Raw genomic sequence first — 16,847 nt, forward strand, 5'->3', positions numbered from 1 at the left:
TTACACAGCTGGCCCCCTTCCACATTGCTGAGGGGAGTTCTATAGCCCACTGCTGTGTGCTTGTGGTCAGAGACTCCCTTCAGAACCCCTCTAATGGGGAATCCCAATATCGCCACCACAAAAGGGGTGAGTCACCACACCACCCCTTCTTTGATTGTTAGACTAATGGATTCCACCCAAGGCCTTAAATTGCCAAAGTTGTGACAAATGCTACAGGAAAGGCAAAACCTGCAGAGCAGGGGAAATTCCTTCCTGGCTCTGAGAAAAACAGCAACCATCGTCCGACTGTAGTAACGCCCATGGACCTGGAAAGGAGAAAGGTTAGCCTGTAAAGAAGGATAAAATTAGAGGGAGGGCTGGGTGGGCTCTGGGGGCCGACTGCTCTTCTGGCATCAGCTCTGGCCCTCTTTCCCACTTTAGGAGCGGACCGGAGTGAAGCCTGCTCCAACACAGTCCACTCCTCTTGCCCCGCCCCTGAAACCGCCGTGGATAGGTCAAATTTGAATTTTGGGTTTGGCAGGAACCCCAGCAAGCATCGCTGTGACCAAGGGAGCAGAGCAACAGCCAGTGGAGTGGTGTGCCTTCAAGAGGATGGCCGGGCTGGTGCTAGGTCGCGAACCTTGCCCACCGATGAGTGGCCATTGTTGACCAGTTCAAGCAAGTGAGCAAACTGCTTCAAAGGGTGCTTTAGCACAGGGCTTTAATCCTGCTCAGCTGATAAATAAGGATTAAATTCCTGCTGTGCCACCTTGTTCCCTGCCCTCCTGTCCATCAGCTGATTTCCTCAGTAACATCAAACATATGGATCATTCTTGCTGATGATCTAGAGAGGGGATTATTTAAAGAAAAGTCATTCTAGTAAAAATGTTTCTCCCATACCCATTAATCTGTCCAGTCTATTCATTCAGGTGTCTAGCATCTCACTTGTTTGCATTTGACTCTATGCCTGTGCTCACAACCCACACTGGCTGGATCTTTTCCAGAGGAAGGGCTGAATGAAGCACTTGGTGGTGGCTTACCAATCATCAATATCCTTCTTCATGTATGAAAATCATAATGGGTGGATGCCTTGAGCCAGCCATGCATGTAGCAGCCACTTATGTACAGTGCAGGTCCATCCTGGAACAGGATGGTGTGAACCAGCCTATGGCAGAGTGTGCCTCCATATGGCATATTTCTGTGCTTATTTGGGTATATGAACCATGAGAGTAATGGCAGTCTACAAAGAAACTGCTTTTAACAGTACAAAAAAGAAACTGACTTTGACATGGCAATCCTAAACGGGTTACCAGTTTGAGTAATCTGTTAATTTTTGAACAGTTAAGAGTGTCTAATTTGCAGCTTAATTGTTAATACCATTGACTTCAATGTCTCAGGATTCAGCCATCTCAGTTATTCATCTGGTTCTAGCAGTTTCAGCATTAGCTCACTGATCTGTTTCTTCACTGCAGTGGACAGTTTGTTTCCAAAATGTTTGGGTGTGAGTTTTGCCTAGATTCTTAGCCTTCCCCCACCAAGCAACCAATCATTTGAGTTGTAGAAGTAAGCATTGGTTGCTAGGTGTGGCTTCCTGGTAGCTTTATAAAAACCACAAGTCGGCAGCCTGATTCTTCCAGTCTGTAGTTTTCCAGAGCAAAAAAGAGTCTTTCTGAGTCTGGGAATCGAAAGGTATGGCTTCTTCATTCCTTGCTCTTTACTGCTTGTTAGTTGTAGAAATGTGTAACTTATGGGCTGACATCCTGTGCAAATTTACTTCCAGGTATTACGTACTTATTTTCAACCAAATGTGCTTAGGAACAAGGCTGTAGTCCATTTTAAAAAGTTGTTTGCTTGCTGTATTTTTTTCGGGGGGGGGGGGGATTGTGAAAAAGCAGCAATACTTCTAAAGCTGCCAGTGCAGGTTTATTTTTTTAGTTTGTCTAAAACTAGCTCTTTTAGGACTGGCTTTTGTGTGGATGTGTGTGACCATGGAAAACTGAATTATTTTTAACCACCAAAGAGTGAGTTAAGAGGGGGGAAATGTGACTTCCTTGTATGGAAACTTTTTTTGAAAAACATGCACCCTGTGGTTATGACGTTGCTTAACTGTTTTAATAACAGCCAAGTTGTCACTTCTTGCAAACATTAACTAGGTATGAAATTAAAATGTGAGCTCTCCTTCAAGAAAGAAGGCAGGGGAGCCAGTAATTAGTCTCCTTCCTTTTTTAAAATTGCAGACGGCTCCTCCTGAGGGTGTATGTATGAGTAAGAGCTGCAGAATCTCACCCCTAGTCTATTCATACTTTCCACAACTCCTTTCAAAAGCGGGTGGGGCTGTTTCTTTCTGCTTGGTAGTTCTTTTGAGTCAAGGGACAAGTTTTTCAAGATTTTGATGCATTCTGGACACGAGGGGCGATTGCCTATGGGACATGAAATGCCAAAAATAGCTGTGTCCTTGTGAGAGTACTTTGATATACTTGATCTGGTGTATGCCTACTTTTGATAAAGTGGCATTAAACATCATATGATTTATTTCTTAGTAAACATGTTGGAATGTTGCAAAAGAAGCTCTTTGAAATATACTTAAGCCTTTGTATCAGGTTACATTTTTGTAGACACAGGATTATTCCTCTTGTTATGCAAGTATTACATGTGAACTCTGGTTTTTTGCAATGATCCCCAAAACATGGCTTTGGAACTCTTGGTTTTATACATCTAACTAGCTGGATTTGTGTGTTCGCCAGCCCTGCATTGAGGGCAGCTGTCTTGTATAAACTGCAAAGCATCCAGAGCAACGTCCGGCCTGGCTGGTGGCACAGGGGCAGCCAGACATGCAGAGCACTGCATTAGTTTTCCTGATTGCTAGCACTTCAGTTCCATTTTCTAACACTCCTTTCACATGGCAGTACTATGGAGACATGGCTTTTTGACTGATATACCAGCAGGTTGAGCTAAATTTCACCAGTGATTCCTCTCTGATTCACTCATGAAAATAGCAGGAAAGACCTATATACTGGTGGTACATTGTCTAGCTCCACTTTATTCTCACAGTTTTCTGGGTTAATGGGCTTGCAAATGGATTAACATGGAAATGGATTAACATGGAAATAAGTGCTGAGCTTCCACCATATTCCACTAGATTTCCAGAAGTGGCCTTTACTGTATGTGTTCTGCAGGGGTGGCAACTTGAATAAAATATTGGGAGTGCCTAGCAAGATGTGACACATGCACACCATTTGAATGGCAATGCTCATTAACTTTTAACATATGTTTTTATTTTCAGTTTTCAAAAGTTTACAAGTACACACCTTGCAAACACATACATCCAGTACAATTATATATATGACTTCCCTCTCCCACTTTTGTGGTTTCTTTTCTAATTTAAAATTTTAACACTGCATTTTCCACTTTACTCCATTTTAAGTTATTATTCCTTTTCTCTTAATGATAATTTTAACTACTTGATTTAAGTTAACCCTACTAATGAACTTGCTTGTGTGTCAGAATTTTTCAGATGTTCCCCACTTTTTAATATTTTGTTTTCCTCTTGGTTTCTTATTACACCCACCGATTTTGCCATTTTGGCATAGTCCATCAATTTAGTTAGTCCCTCTTCTTTGTTTGGTACAGGGCAATGCCCATTAACCTTGTGGGGGGGGGGAGGCCTCCTCGGCCCCAAGGAGTTGACTCCTGTGGTCTTGTGGAACATAACATGGAGATTAACACTTAGGGGACTGGGGAAATGGAATAAACTGTCGTGTGAAAACCACCACAGAGATGAGATATAAAAGGTTATTTGGTGGTACCTTTGTGGCCAGTCCCTGGATACATCCTACTTACTTCCGGCAAACTTTGCATCACTGGAATGCCCTTCAAGTAGGCCACTGGTGACAAACTTTCTAGCTGTCCTATTTTTGGAATTCAATGGGAAATTAGTCTTTCACAAAGTACCAAAATAAATAAGTAACACTAAAAGAAGGACTTGGCTGAAATAATATCTGAATGGAATTGTGATTGAACCAAGAAGATTAAAAGTATTGAATCTTGAATTCTTAACCTCTCAAATCTTATCTCAGCCCAACTTGGTGGTTTTGAGTAGGTGCTTCTGAGCCTGAGTTCCTCCTCTGTTGCATGAAGCTGAGGATTGTTTTACTACCCTATTATTGCCTCCCCAAACTCTAGTGATATGGTGTATATGTGTAAGAAATAAGAATATACTATGGGTTGTATCTGATTAAATCATGCCAGGACTATACCTAATTAAAGCAATGGACTAACGGTGGTTATAACTAACTTTTGCCCATTGATTTCAATGGGCCTTCTCTGAATATGCCTTGTTTGTGTCCCTAATGAAGGTCCAGCTTGGGGATGGCCTTCTGGCGGCCCATGGGTCTCTTTTAGTGAACCCCTGGTTTCCTTCTGCCTCTCTCACTTCATCTTAGAAGTGCTGTGTGACTCATATGCTGTGTTTGGGCTGGCCACTTCCTCTATGGAAGTAGCACTGCCAAGAAGGGATGGGGGAGAAATTCAATTCAGTTTGTATTTAAAGGCAATCATACAAAATTCAGTGAACTAAAACACAGCCATCCTTCCAAACCCGCATCACTCTGAATTTTGCAATGTAGTTCTTAGCTGCGTGATGTGTACAAAATTGCATGTACTGGAGTAAACTGTGCATATAAATGTATACATTAGTAAAAATAAAATACATAACATGCACCATACTACAAAAAATTGTTTTGCAAAAATGTGTATATTGGGCAAAATATCACGCCAAAAAATGTAACATTAGGAGAAATTCTCACCCAAATGCTAATGAATTTTCTAAACTGAGAACTGAATTTAAGATTGGAAAAATGAGAAATTGAGAGAAACAGAATTTGACCCCTCCACCTATCTCTTTGTGCCAATGCTAAAATCAGCATGTGAGACGCATATGTGATCTTTTTGACCTAGTCACCCTCCTCCCAGTATAGACTGAGAATGTCATAGTCTCATTTGCTTCAGAGGGCTGGTGGGAAACATTAATCTCTTTTTGTGGCTTTCAGAAAGCCCTGACAATATAGATGATTATTGACCTTAGAAAACATGAAAAGAGACTGCTGTAACATTTCATTATAATCCTTGCTTTCTCCCTGCAGAACCTTGAAACAACATGGCTTTTGTGCAAGAGTTTCTGAAACAGGCCTGGTTTATTGAAAATGATGAACCACAATACGTGGTAAGATTTTTCAAACAATATGTGCATAAAAAAAGAAAAGTAGAAGACAGAGTTAATCACACAGGGTCTGCAACAAAATGTTCCAATGTGGAATATGCTGCTGTTCAGGATTCCTGCCAGCCAGCCACCTGTACCATTTTCCAGAATGCATTATCCCCACTCCCACTGCCAGCATCAGGCAGCCATTGGTCTATACCCACTAAACAATGCTCAGTCTTCATTGGGGTGTTTTTCCTTAAATATATTTTATACTTTTGCAGACCTTGGGGTTTCCCTAAGTTTGCAAATACATCCCTCTTTGTGTGGGTGATACCTTTTGGCCTGTGGGAGGATTTTCTTTCATAGTCAGAGAATGACTTCGTATTAGGGTGTCAACACAAATAGATTTCAGAAGATGGGTGTGGCATGTCAAAGTGTCTTCCTATAAGAGCCCCAGTGTTATTAACAAGCACTATTGCTGCTTAAGAAGAGCCCTTTCATGCGCTGTCCATTGCTTGTTGGCCACACCCCCTTTGTCATCTCCCTATTTGCCACCTTCTAAGCATGGGAAGAGAGAAGACATCTGAAGGGAAAAGGTTGTTCTGTGCATGTAGGTTCTTTGTACATGATCATGCTTCTACATTACACAGGGAGCCTTCCGTTGTAGAGCAGGGTCTAAGTTTCAGGTCCCTTTCCCCAGGCCATTTTTGAACTTCTTTTTAATGGAAAATTAAAAAGCAACAGGCAACATGGGCTGCCATACACCTGGATTTTCCGGGACATTTCACCGATTTCCGCCCAGACACTGCTAGAGACAGCAGTATTCAGTATATGTCCAGACATGTGGCAACTCTAGTTAATATGGAATTAATGCTATCCTTGGTACTCATAATTGTCCCTTAGATCCAAGCCTTAATTGTCATTGAAAATGTAGGGGCAATATGTCAATGGAATAACTGTAGCATGCCATATATATATATATATATATATATATATATATATATATATAGCATGCTACAGTTATTCCATTGACATATTAATGGAAAATTTTATATATATATATATATATATATATATATGCGCAAAATAATATATATATATGCAAAATAATATATATATATATTATTTTGCATCTTTTGGTAATTTATACTCCAATTACCTGGTTCTAAATGCAATTCATCCTGAACCTCAGAGGATAGAAAATTAAAGCAAATGTAAGTTTCTCATTCAGTCCTTTTGCTTCATTTAGAAAAACACTAAAAGTGGCTCTGCAGTTCATGCTTATCCTAGCTTCAATCCATCTGCTGATGCTGCTGCCCTGGATAAGGCCATAACAGCTAAAGGTAAGATGGGCCTGTTCATCAATCATGTGGAAGCAGTTTGAAACTGTCCTCCATTGACATGTCCCTAATATAGTGAGGACTACTATTTTGAAGACCAGATTAGATCACCAGTCCTTTTTCCAAGTTTGTCAATGGAAACTGATTTTTCATCCAATTTGTTACCCCAGTCTTCTAAATTGTTCTGGTATGTCCATCATGGTTCATGGGATTCAATGATCCTCCTTTATCTGGCTGGTATGTGTGAGGTTTTTCCTACAAACTTCAGCCTCAGGCTGGATAGTCTCCAGTTCCAAAGTTTAGTCAAAATTAGAAATCTTAGTTGGGTAGAAAATTAGGGCTGAGTTGATTTCTTTCTTGCAGTTAAAACCCCCCAAATTTTCCTAATCCCAATCTGAGTTGTTGGATAATTTCAGTCTTCACCTGGAGAATATTCAGCAAAATGGCCTACCCAATTTTGGCAAAAGTGTGCATTAAGTTTAAATATTGTTTCATCTTACACCAAAATTGCTGAATAAATCAATGGGTTTGACTTCCTATTTTTTCCAGTCTCCTCCTTTCTCTGCTGATTGTTGTTAGGATGAAGAAAGTAACAGCTGATCAAGCCAACATTTCTCAGGAGAGGTTTCTGTGAAAAAACTTTTTTAAAATCATTTTTATTTGGTTTTACAAATACAAAGTTATAAAAATCCCAATATATATCCATTCTGCCTCCTCCCTATTTCAATAATTTTCAGTGGAACCCCCTTCCACAAATGGCTTCCCTACACTCAAATATCATTTTTTACTAACCTTAATGAAGAATTCTCCCCTTTAAATAGTCTGTAAACATTCTTTTAAAAATCTGTCATTATTTTCTCCTGGCTGCTGCTTCTTCCTCTTTTGCTTGACGCCACCCGATGAAGTGTTGTGAAGGGATTGATTTCACAGCTCTGCATAGGACATAAGATATAGCAGCATGATTATAAAATGCAGGGCAAGTAAGGACAAAACATAAGTGAATGGATTAAGAATGAGTAGTGAAAATGTTCATGAAAAAAATGACATGGGCCAGTTATGGCTGAAACTTTATTTGTCTCTCAGTATTATAATTAGGAAAAATGATCTGCACACAGTTGTATGGCTTACAAATACTTCTTCTTTGCATTTCAGGAGTTGATGAAGCAACCATCATTGATATTTTGACCAAGCGAAACAATGCCCAACGCCAGCAGATCAAAGCTGCCTACCAGCAGTTAAAGGGAAAGGTACAGCTGCTAATAAAGGATCACCTTGAAGAACTATCTTGTATATACATGTTTGCATTTTGAAGATCATGATGCATCATTTTAGAAAAAGGAAGCGACATTTTAAAATCCTCATGATTTTTGGTTGTTAGAATATAGGTTTGAAGAGGTGGATGTCAATGTGTCCCAGATTTGGCATGGGGGAGGGATATCTCCCCCCCCCCCCCGCACCATGGTTCTGATTTGAATGGAGAGCCTTTCCTTGGCTTCTTTAATTTGTGTTTTTTAAAAATAAAAAAATATCTGAAAGGGATAACGCCATGCCATTTGTTACCATAAATGAATGATAAATGAATCAGGAACAACTGAAGGCAGATTCCATCAGCACCCGTGAGAATGGGGTATAGAGAGGAAGCTATGGCCAATTTCAAGTGGAAAAAAAGGCTTTTCCTGAATGTGTGAGGTTTCTGTACATGGCAATGAGCCTGTTTAAGATGGCATTACAAGTTTAATAGACACAAGTATATGGAGTGTTTGACGCTTGAACAATATTCTTCTTGGCAGAGAGGGAATTGTTCTCAAAGGGGGGAAGTAGATTAGATATTTATTTTATAATCCCAATAACTCTTTAAATGGGTAGTTTACACTGATGTTGCTTTCGGTTACAGCCCCTGGAAGATGCTTTGAAAAAAGCACTTAAAAGCCAACTAGAAGATGTTGTCCTGGGTTTGCTGAAGACTCCAGCCCAGTTTGATGCTGATGAGCTCAGGTACGCCATGAAGGTAGGTCTCTCTGCTGACTGGGATAAGCTGGGTCTTGTACCCAAGCAAGAGCTGGTCTTCAGCATTCTTGAGTCAAAAACAAATCTAATAAATGTGTATAACCTCAAGTGTGAGAGTGGAGCAGGGCCAAGAAGTTCATTGGCTCCACTCACGTACAGGTCAGTAACAGGCAGAAATATTGTTGTGTAAACTGCATAGGTAGATTGTGGCTGACCATTTCGTCTTTCTGGTCTCTTTGGTTGTTGCCCAACCCTTCACCATGAGATTCCAGGGTGATTTACAATAGTTTATAAATACAATAGTAAAATCAGTTAGAACAAATTACAGTCAAGAGAACAGGGTGGGTCCTAAATGTATACCTTTTACCTTTACCTTACATACAGTGCTTTTTCTGGGGGACGCAGGAGCAGTGGCAAAGCTGAATGCTCCGCTACTGGGGGCGGAGAGCAGGAGGGGGCATGGTGCGCATCCTGGGGGCATGTCACACTGCCCATCCCAGGGCGTGGTACACCGCCCGTGAGGGTGTGACGCGCATTCTGGGGGCATGATGCACCGCTTGTGAGGGTGTGATGCCTGGGGTGTGTGGGGGTGCACAGTGCATGTCTGGGGGGCTGTCGCGATGGCACCCTAGTGGAATAGTGGTACCAAGGGTGGTCCGCTCCCTCCGCACTCCCGTTCCTCCGCCAGTGCGCAGGGGTACGCATATCCCTAAACACTCTGTGAATCTAAGTTTGGCCTCATTGAGGAGCAGAATTTCAATATGAGTAGGAAAATGAGAGTACCCCTAAACATTTTTTTCAAGAAAAAAAAGCACTGCTATATGTCATAGCTTGGTTGCTGAACACATTGGAACTCGTATGTTTCAGCTCCCAAACATCAAAAACCAGAAGTGACTGTTCTGGTTTTTGAACGATTTTTGGAAGCTGAACATCCGGCGCGGCTTCCAATTGGCTGCAGGACACTCCTGCAGCCAATCGGAAGCTGTGCCTTGGTTTTTGAATGGTTCCGGGAGTCGAATGGACTCCTGGAATGCATTCTGTTTGAGAAAGGTCCAACTGTATACATGTACATATACATGCCCATGTGTATGCATCGCCAGTACCCAAGTTCAGGGTATGGAAACTACAGAATGAAGGCGCCAGACTGATGTCTGGGGTGGTGGATTAAATAGCTTAGGGTCTACCACAAAGAATGTTCTATTTTGGGCCAGCCCCACAAACTTTGAAGAGGCCCCCTCTCTGCCAATCCTACTGCCTGAGAGGGATTATAGGAAAGGCAGCAGTCTTCCAGATATTATATATTAGCTCCCATGGACTTTGGGTCGCCAGATGACATTGAACTCAAATTTCCACCATCCCTGACCATTGGCTAAGCTGGCTGGGGATCACGAGAGATGTAGCCCAGCAACATATGGGCATCCAAGGTTGAAGATAAACTCTCATTTTGTGAATGCATGACATGGCTGTGATTTTGACTGGATATACCACCTGTTCCTTTGTTGTTCTGGGTCCTTTATGCACTTTTTAGATTAAAGTCATTTTAGAGGAATACATATTATTGACTTACTTCCATACAGGGTCTTGGAACTGATGAAGACATTTTAATCGAGATTATGGCATCAAGGAACAACAGAGAAATCAAGGAAGACACCAGAGCATATAATGAAGGTAACTTAGTGTTTGGGTTTGTCTGTTTAATATAAAATGCTATGCAAGGGGGAGAATAAAATGCTCGGAGCTGCTTTCTTTGTCAATGTATCTTAAGATAGAAAAATCAACTTCTTGCATTTTGTTCAGGGTATAGAACTAAGAGCAATGCATGTATCTGGCCTTGTGCCATTCTTGGAACACAGACAGCAATCTAACAATCCAGTGTTCCATCCACTGTGATCATGGCTTGTAGGGAACTAGACTATATGCGGAACTCTCTCTCCCCACTCAACCCTTCAGTTTTAAACTGTGAGGCAAAGCCATTGAACAGCCATTGAACATTGAAGCTGCAAATGTTTGTCTACATGGATAATGTTCCACTAACTCTATAAAAATGTGTGTGAAAATTATGCCACCTCAACAAGAAAATAATGTCTGGGTATGCATCTGCTTCTGTAATTGGTGATATTACCTTTCAAATGCCTTGTTAGAAGAATCATGTAGGCAAATCACACCTATTCCCCCCCCCCCGTCCCTTTCTTCTTCTTGCCCCCCCCCCTCCAGTCTCTCAAATGAAGGAAGCACTGGGACTCTTCACACATCATTTGCAGGTCCTCTTTGCAACAAGACAGAAATAAAAACACATTGAGGCTGCGATTCTATGCTCATGTGGTGGAGGGAGCTGTAGGGCTGCCCTCCTGACTTACTGGCTATGCAGGTGTTGTGCTCGTGGGAGTTTTGAATTGGCTCATTCAAAAATGACCTCACTGCCATGGTAAGTTTAGCAGTGCCAGGGGTGGGGGCTCCTAGGCTCTGCTCCACCACTGGACAAAGTGAGACATGTGTCTAAGCAAGCATGCATAGGATTGTGCTATATGATTTCCAATGGAAATCTGTCATTGGGTGTAAAACATCAGTCAGTTAACTATGGAATGAGAGAGTTATCTCACCACAATGAATATTTTGTTGTTAAAAATGGATTTCAAAGGTTTATTTTAATTGCTTTGTACTTTTTGCAGCTTATAAGAGGGATCTTACCAAAGACATTGTCTCAGATACATCTGGAGCCTTCCAGAAGGCTTTGGTTGCCCTAGCAAAGGTATGCACAATTTGATTTTTTGAGAACTAGAAGTTAATGTTTGTTTGCTGGTAGTAAGCCAGGATTATAGTCTGCAAAGTGGTAACAGGTGAACTTGATCTTTTGCAGGGTGACCGTGATGAAAACCCTCATGTGAATGAAGAGCTGGCCGATAATGATGCCCGGGTAAGAGCAGGCTTGTGTCTATTCTGAATGTCCTCCCCTCCATGCCCACAGAAGCACAAGCTTTTCCCTCTTGCCAAGGACTAATAAGAGCACCAGATCTATTTCATAGTGCCAGAGCTCTGTCATCTATCCAGCCACTCCCCTCAAAGCACCAAATAATTTATTAATTTTTCATTAATAAAATCTCAGGACTCACAAAGAGATGGTTCTAACGTAGACATATTTCAAAAGGTGAAAATCTGGACACAAAAGTTGTTGATTTTTTTAGTTTTGCAAGATCTCAAAAATAAAAATGTTTTTGAGCTATTCTTAAGGGAGTTCACAAAAATCTACACTTCCAACATGGGTTGCGCTATGTCTGGATTTTCCTGGACATTAAAGCAATTTCCACCCGGACACTGTTTCTGACAGCCGAATCCTGGCAATGTCCAGGAAATTCTGGAATTATGGCAACCCTAGAATGTAACGGAAAGAACTAGGTTCCACATGACACCCCCCCCATTAAACAGTCCTCCCCCAAGTCTTGGAGGAAAGGCAGGGCTGGGCCTGACTGAGGCATGGGCCTGCGGTGATCTGATGTGAGGCAGGCCTGGGTCTCTTCCCTTCTGTGTAGCCTTTGTGCCCCAGGAGTTCATTCATTGGGGGGGGGGGAGAAGATTGTTCTAGGCCACATGCCATAAGTTTCTACTTGGGCACAGCATGGTTTGGCTTAGCATTAGGTGCAAACAAGCGTAAGGGTGTGTGTGTGTGTGTGTGTGTGTGTGTGTGTGAGAGAGAGAGAGAGAGAGAGAGAGAGAGAGTGTTATATGAGTGGGGAAATGGTCAGCAAGGAAATAAGCAACTCCTTCCATTCCACCAGCTCTCAGCCATAGTGTATATGTGATTCTGTGGTTCACTTAACTGCAGGAATTCTAAGGTACTGTCAATTTACAGAATGGACAGAAAATCATTTGACCTGCAGGTTGAATTCTGCTGTGCAGTTGTTTGCTTTTGACTGAATCGGATTATACACAATATTTTGGACTCCCACACTACATAGTCTAATTTATTCCCACAGGCCTTGTATGAGGCTGGAGAAAGAAGAAAGGGGACTGATATTGATGCTTTCATTAAGATCCTCACTACAAGAAGCATGCCACACCTCCGAAGAGGTAGGTAGAAAGCCATTTAATCCTGTATTCAGTCAAGAATTGCTTCAGCCACTTTGGTGTTCTGCGAGAACAAAACATAACAGCAAAGTGCAAAATAGTGACCGCTTAAGGATAAACAGAGGAGCCCCCACAGCTTTGTTAATAAGTCTGCATTTCTACACTCCAGTTGGCTGCTTCTAAAGTAACAAAAGCTGTTTTGAAAGAGTAACATAGGACATTGCGCTGTCAGCATTCACAGAACATGCATGAAAATTGCATATCTCATGGCAAGCACAGCCTTACATTTCCCCTCACACCTTTGTTTTCAGTTTTCCAGAAATACACCAAGTACAGCAAGCATGACATGAACAAGGCTTTGGACCTGGAGCTGAAGGGAGACATTGAGAATTGCCTGACAGCAATTGGTATGTGACCCTATTCCATAGTTAAAATGCTGTTTCTTAGTTCTGTCCCCCCTTATATAAAAAGTATTATTAGGTGAACAATAGTGTGATCCTGTCTACTCAGAAGTAAGTCCAACTGAGCTCAGCCTGACTGTATATAGTAATTTGTGAAATTCACATTACTTGCCTAAAAAATTTCATGGAGGATGCAGTGGGTGTAGGTGTGCGGAGACTATTATTATTTATTTGCATTTACGTATCACCTTTCTGTCAAGGCACCCAAGGCTTGCAATTTGTGTTTAATTAACTCCCAATGGTGACTAAAGCCCAATGAGTTTGAAGTCTTCACAATCTGTGTCTGTTCTTTCCCTCATATCTTGTTTCTGTTATTTTGCTGTCATAAATAATCACAGTTCTGTTTGATTTCCAGTGAAATGTGCCACAAGCAAGCCAGCTTTCTTTGCGGAAAAGCTCCACTTGGCAATGAAGGTAAAATATACTTTAGTGGCAGAACTCTTGTTCTAAAGGGGTAGGCTAAAATCAGAGTCCCTAGGCAAGGAAACCCAAGGTCTGGCCCTCTTTATGATGAAGGGGGTAATTTAATCAGTGGAGCATTCCCAATAGGACCGGCCCAATATAATATAATATATTACTTAGGCAAGTAATGTGTGTTTGTGTGTGTGTGTGTGTGTGTGTGTGTGTACACAAAATACATTTGTGATGTATCCCCGCACCCTGAGAATATTGATCAAAATAGTCCCCCTCCCAGCTTCTGACATGTGAATCAAGTTGACAATGTCTGGAACAGCTGTGGCTCTAGTCCTAGTTGAGCTGAAATTTATCAAAGAGAACGAGAAATTATTGGTGATCCTGGGCCTGTTGTGGAATTCTACTACTTCCAGAGAACATTTGGGGAATCCCTCCCACCCCAATTTTAGCGCTAGCATGTGGGGAGCTCTGAAATGGGGCTTTGGGGGATGCGGGTGGGGTGCCAGTAGTTTATTCAAAGGATATGGCCAAAGGACATTATTCACTGCAGAGAAGCAAATGTTATCGCACCTTCACTTTAAAAACTGATGTTACAATGTGTTCATAACACAATTTTGAAAAATAAATATGCAGGAACATTTGTTTGTCTGCAGTGAATGCCCATGAAATATCCTTTATCCTTTTAAGAGCTGCAGCGATAGAACCAGGAAAGTCTGGCGAGCAGTGCTAAGCCAACTACAATCAAAATGCCTATATTAAAGTTTTATTTATTTAATTACATTTATATTCCTCTTTTCACCCTGTCATGGAACACTGGGAGGCATATATGTGACTCCCAGGCAGCAACCCATCCAGGCACTGACCAGCTACTTGTTTAGCCTCCTCTGCCAACAGACTACAGTATATAGTGACTTTACTTCCATTTATTTTTAACAGGGTTCTGGAACACGCCACAGAACTCTGAATAGGATCATGGTGTCACGTTCTGAGATTGACATGAATGAGATCAAAGGATTTTACAAGTCAATGTATGGCAAATCCCTCTGCCAGGCCATCTTGGTATGTAATTTTTAAAAAGTGCAGTAAACTTAAATAGCACTAAACTTGATTGAGTGGCTAAAGAGTTAGGTCTGGAGCTCTGACAGGTTGGCTTGCAAATGTAGATCCTGACTTGTTTATGTATATATATTTATCTATTCCTGTTGACAAACTACTTTCGGGGCTTCCAAACAATTATGTAGCATCAAGGCTGCAATCTAGGCACATTTATCTAGAAGTCCCATTGAACTCAATGGGACTTGCTTCTGGATAGACGCACACAGGGTTTTGCTGCAAGACTCCCTTCAATGTCACACAACTGCATCTTGTAGGTATGCACTGCATTCTGAGTAGCCCTGTTTAAGAAACCTAGCAGTCCTTCCTTCTTAGCTGTTACTGGCTGGGCTACAATAGGATTTTCACAGCTTGAGTACAGTCTCTCAACATAGCTCCAGAATCTCCACACCCCCTCCAAACTTGGGAGAATACTCCATTGCTTTCAGTGGAGCAGCATTAGCAATGATGTATGTTCAGTGCCATGAACTCCGGGATGAGCCAGGACACTTTCCTCTTTGTGAAGCTGCCATCAGCCCCATGGAAACAAGCCCTCTTCAGCCATTTGTTTGTTCACATTATTGAGGTCAGCCCTCCATCAGCATCCCTGCTGTCCTCCATGAGTTGAAGAGGGGCCACTTGTAGCAGGGCTCTTCCTCTACTCATGTAGCCTCCTTGTGATGTTCTGGATCCAAAACATCACATGAAGAGGTCAGAGGGGGGAGGTCTTGTGTGAGCATAGCAGGAAAGGTCTTCTTATTACTGTACATTATATTATGTCTAGCATTAGTAGACTGTTTTCTTGGTCACATAACATTCTTCTTCTTTGTTCTTCCACATGTAGGATGAAACAAAAGGCGATTATGAAAGTATTCTGGTGGCTTTGTGTGGTGGTGACAACTGAGCTCCGTATCTTTTGGATACTCTCCAGCCTCTGCCTTGAGGATATCATTCCTTTTAAACTCCAACTGTTAAATATATGTGTACGTAATGAAGGTGCTTAGAGTAATAGCCAAGTTAGACTATTGTTCAGTCTTGATACCTTGAAAAACTGTAGCCTGGAAAAATACTCTTTGTTGCTCTTAATTTCTGAGGCATTATCATTTTTAATATTTATCCTAAGCCAAAGAACAGCTATGTTTGCTCTTACATACCTAGTCAATGTAAAAGGTAAAGAAAGTGCCTGAACAGGCCTAAGTAACATTCTAAATAAAATTAACCTGTGACATACATTGTCGGGCTTTGGTCTGTTGTGCTTTCTTTAAGCATCCTTCTAGCATTTAGTCCAAGGGAAGAGGGCTCCACATAAGGGCTGTTGAGTGGAGCTGTGATGCTGGCCCTGCCCCTGGGACACCCACCCCTTGGTGCAGGTGCTGGCAAGGTGCTCAAGCATGCGGAGTTGCTTATGCCTTGGGCTTTTACTAAGCAAAGACTCCCAAGGCAGGAATGGAGCCCTCAGCGTTGCCCCATTGCAACAGTCACTGAGTAGAGCCCATTCATACAGTGAACACACAAGGGTGGGGGACTTACAATTTAAAATATTAATGCTAGGATGAAGCTTTTACAATTCTCATTTCACACATGCACACATACATCCACAAATGCATCCCTTATCCCAACTTAGCTGTTCCACTTGAGTTACATCCTCTTCCAAGCTAAATTGCTATATTTCATCAACAAATACAGAAAGCAGTATTTTGGCTTGAGCAATGGCTGTTAAGGGTAGCCCAGTAACCCATGCCAACTCACCTAGGAAGCAACAATACCGATTTACTCTCCTCTTTCCTTACAGAGGAAATTAAGAAAATGAAATTTTCACCTAGAAAAACATTCCAACAGCTAGATAATTCCTGAAGTCATGCATAAGCAACAAATGTTTTAACTTTGCTTAAATTCTGCCATACCATCTTTATGGAGTAAATAATCTCTCTTAGATAAAATAAAGTCTCTCTTAGAGTATTTGCTCCAAAAAATATGGTCAAAAGTAAAGGGTTCAGACCAAATTCCATAAAATCATACACAGACTTTACTAAAACAAAACTCTACAAGAGAGAAAAACTCCAAATAATTACACAGATTAAAATAGCTCAGAAGGCAAGAAAACAACAAATAGTAACTTATCCAGCTAATTAACATAAAGGCTTACACTTAAATCTCAGTAAGCTGAGCAATGGAACAAGATGCTGTCAAAAGCCCAAATAGATGCTGACCTCAGCTTGGCTAGATGCTGAGAGCTCCCACCAACCCAGCTTTTATGGGGGACTTAGACCATGGGCGTTCACCTCTTCCACC

At 41.6% G+C, this 16,847-nt stretch overlaps 1 protein-coding gene across 1 annotated transcript; it reads left to right on the top strand.

The window, feature by feature from the left end:
- The first annotated feature begins 1,525 nt into the window (after window positions 1-1,525).
- On the top strand, window positions 1,526-15,787 carry ANXA1 (annexin A1). The gene is made up of 13 exons (XM_083703027.1): window positions 1,526-1,668; window positions 5,121-5,200; window positions 6,429-6,522; window positions 7,672-7,766; window positions 8,414-8,527; window positions 10,104-10,194; window positions 11,196-11,275; window positions 11,384-11,440; window positions 12,498-12,591; window positions 12,900-12,995; window positions 13,405-13,463; window positions 14,400-14,522; window positions 15,400-15,787. The coding sequence occupies exons 2-13, from the start codon at window positions 5,135-5,137 to the stop codon at window positions 15,457-15,459; spliced, it is 1,029 nt and encodes a 342-aa protein (XP_083559153.1). The 5' UTR covers window positions 1,526-1,668; window positions 5,121-5,134; the 3' UTR covers window positions 15,460-15,787.
- Window positions 15,788-16,847: the final 1,060 nt, after the last annotated feature.

Source organism: Podarcis gaigeae (assembly GCF_964106915.1).
Source record: "Podarcis gaigeae genome assembly, chromosome: 11".
Lineage (NCBI taxonomy): Eukaryota > Metazoa > Chordata > Lepidosauria > Squamata > Lacertidae > Podarcis > Podarcis gaigeae.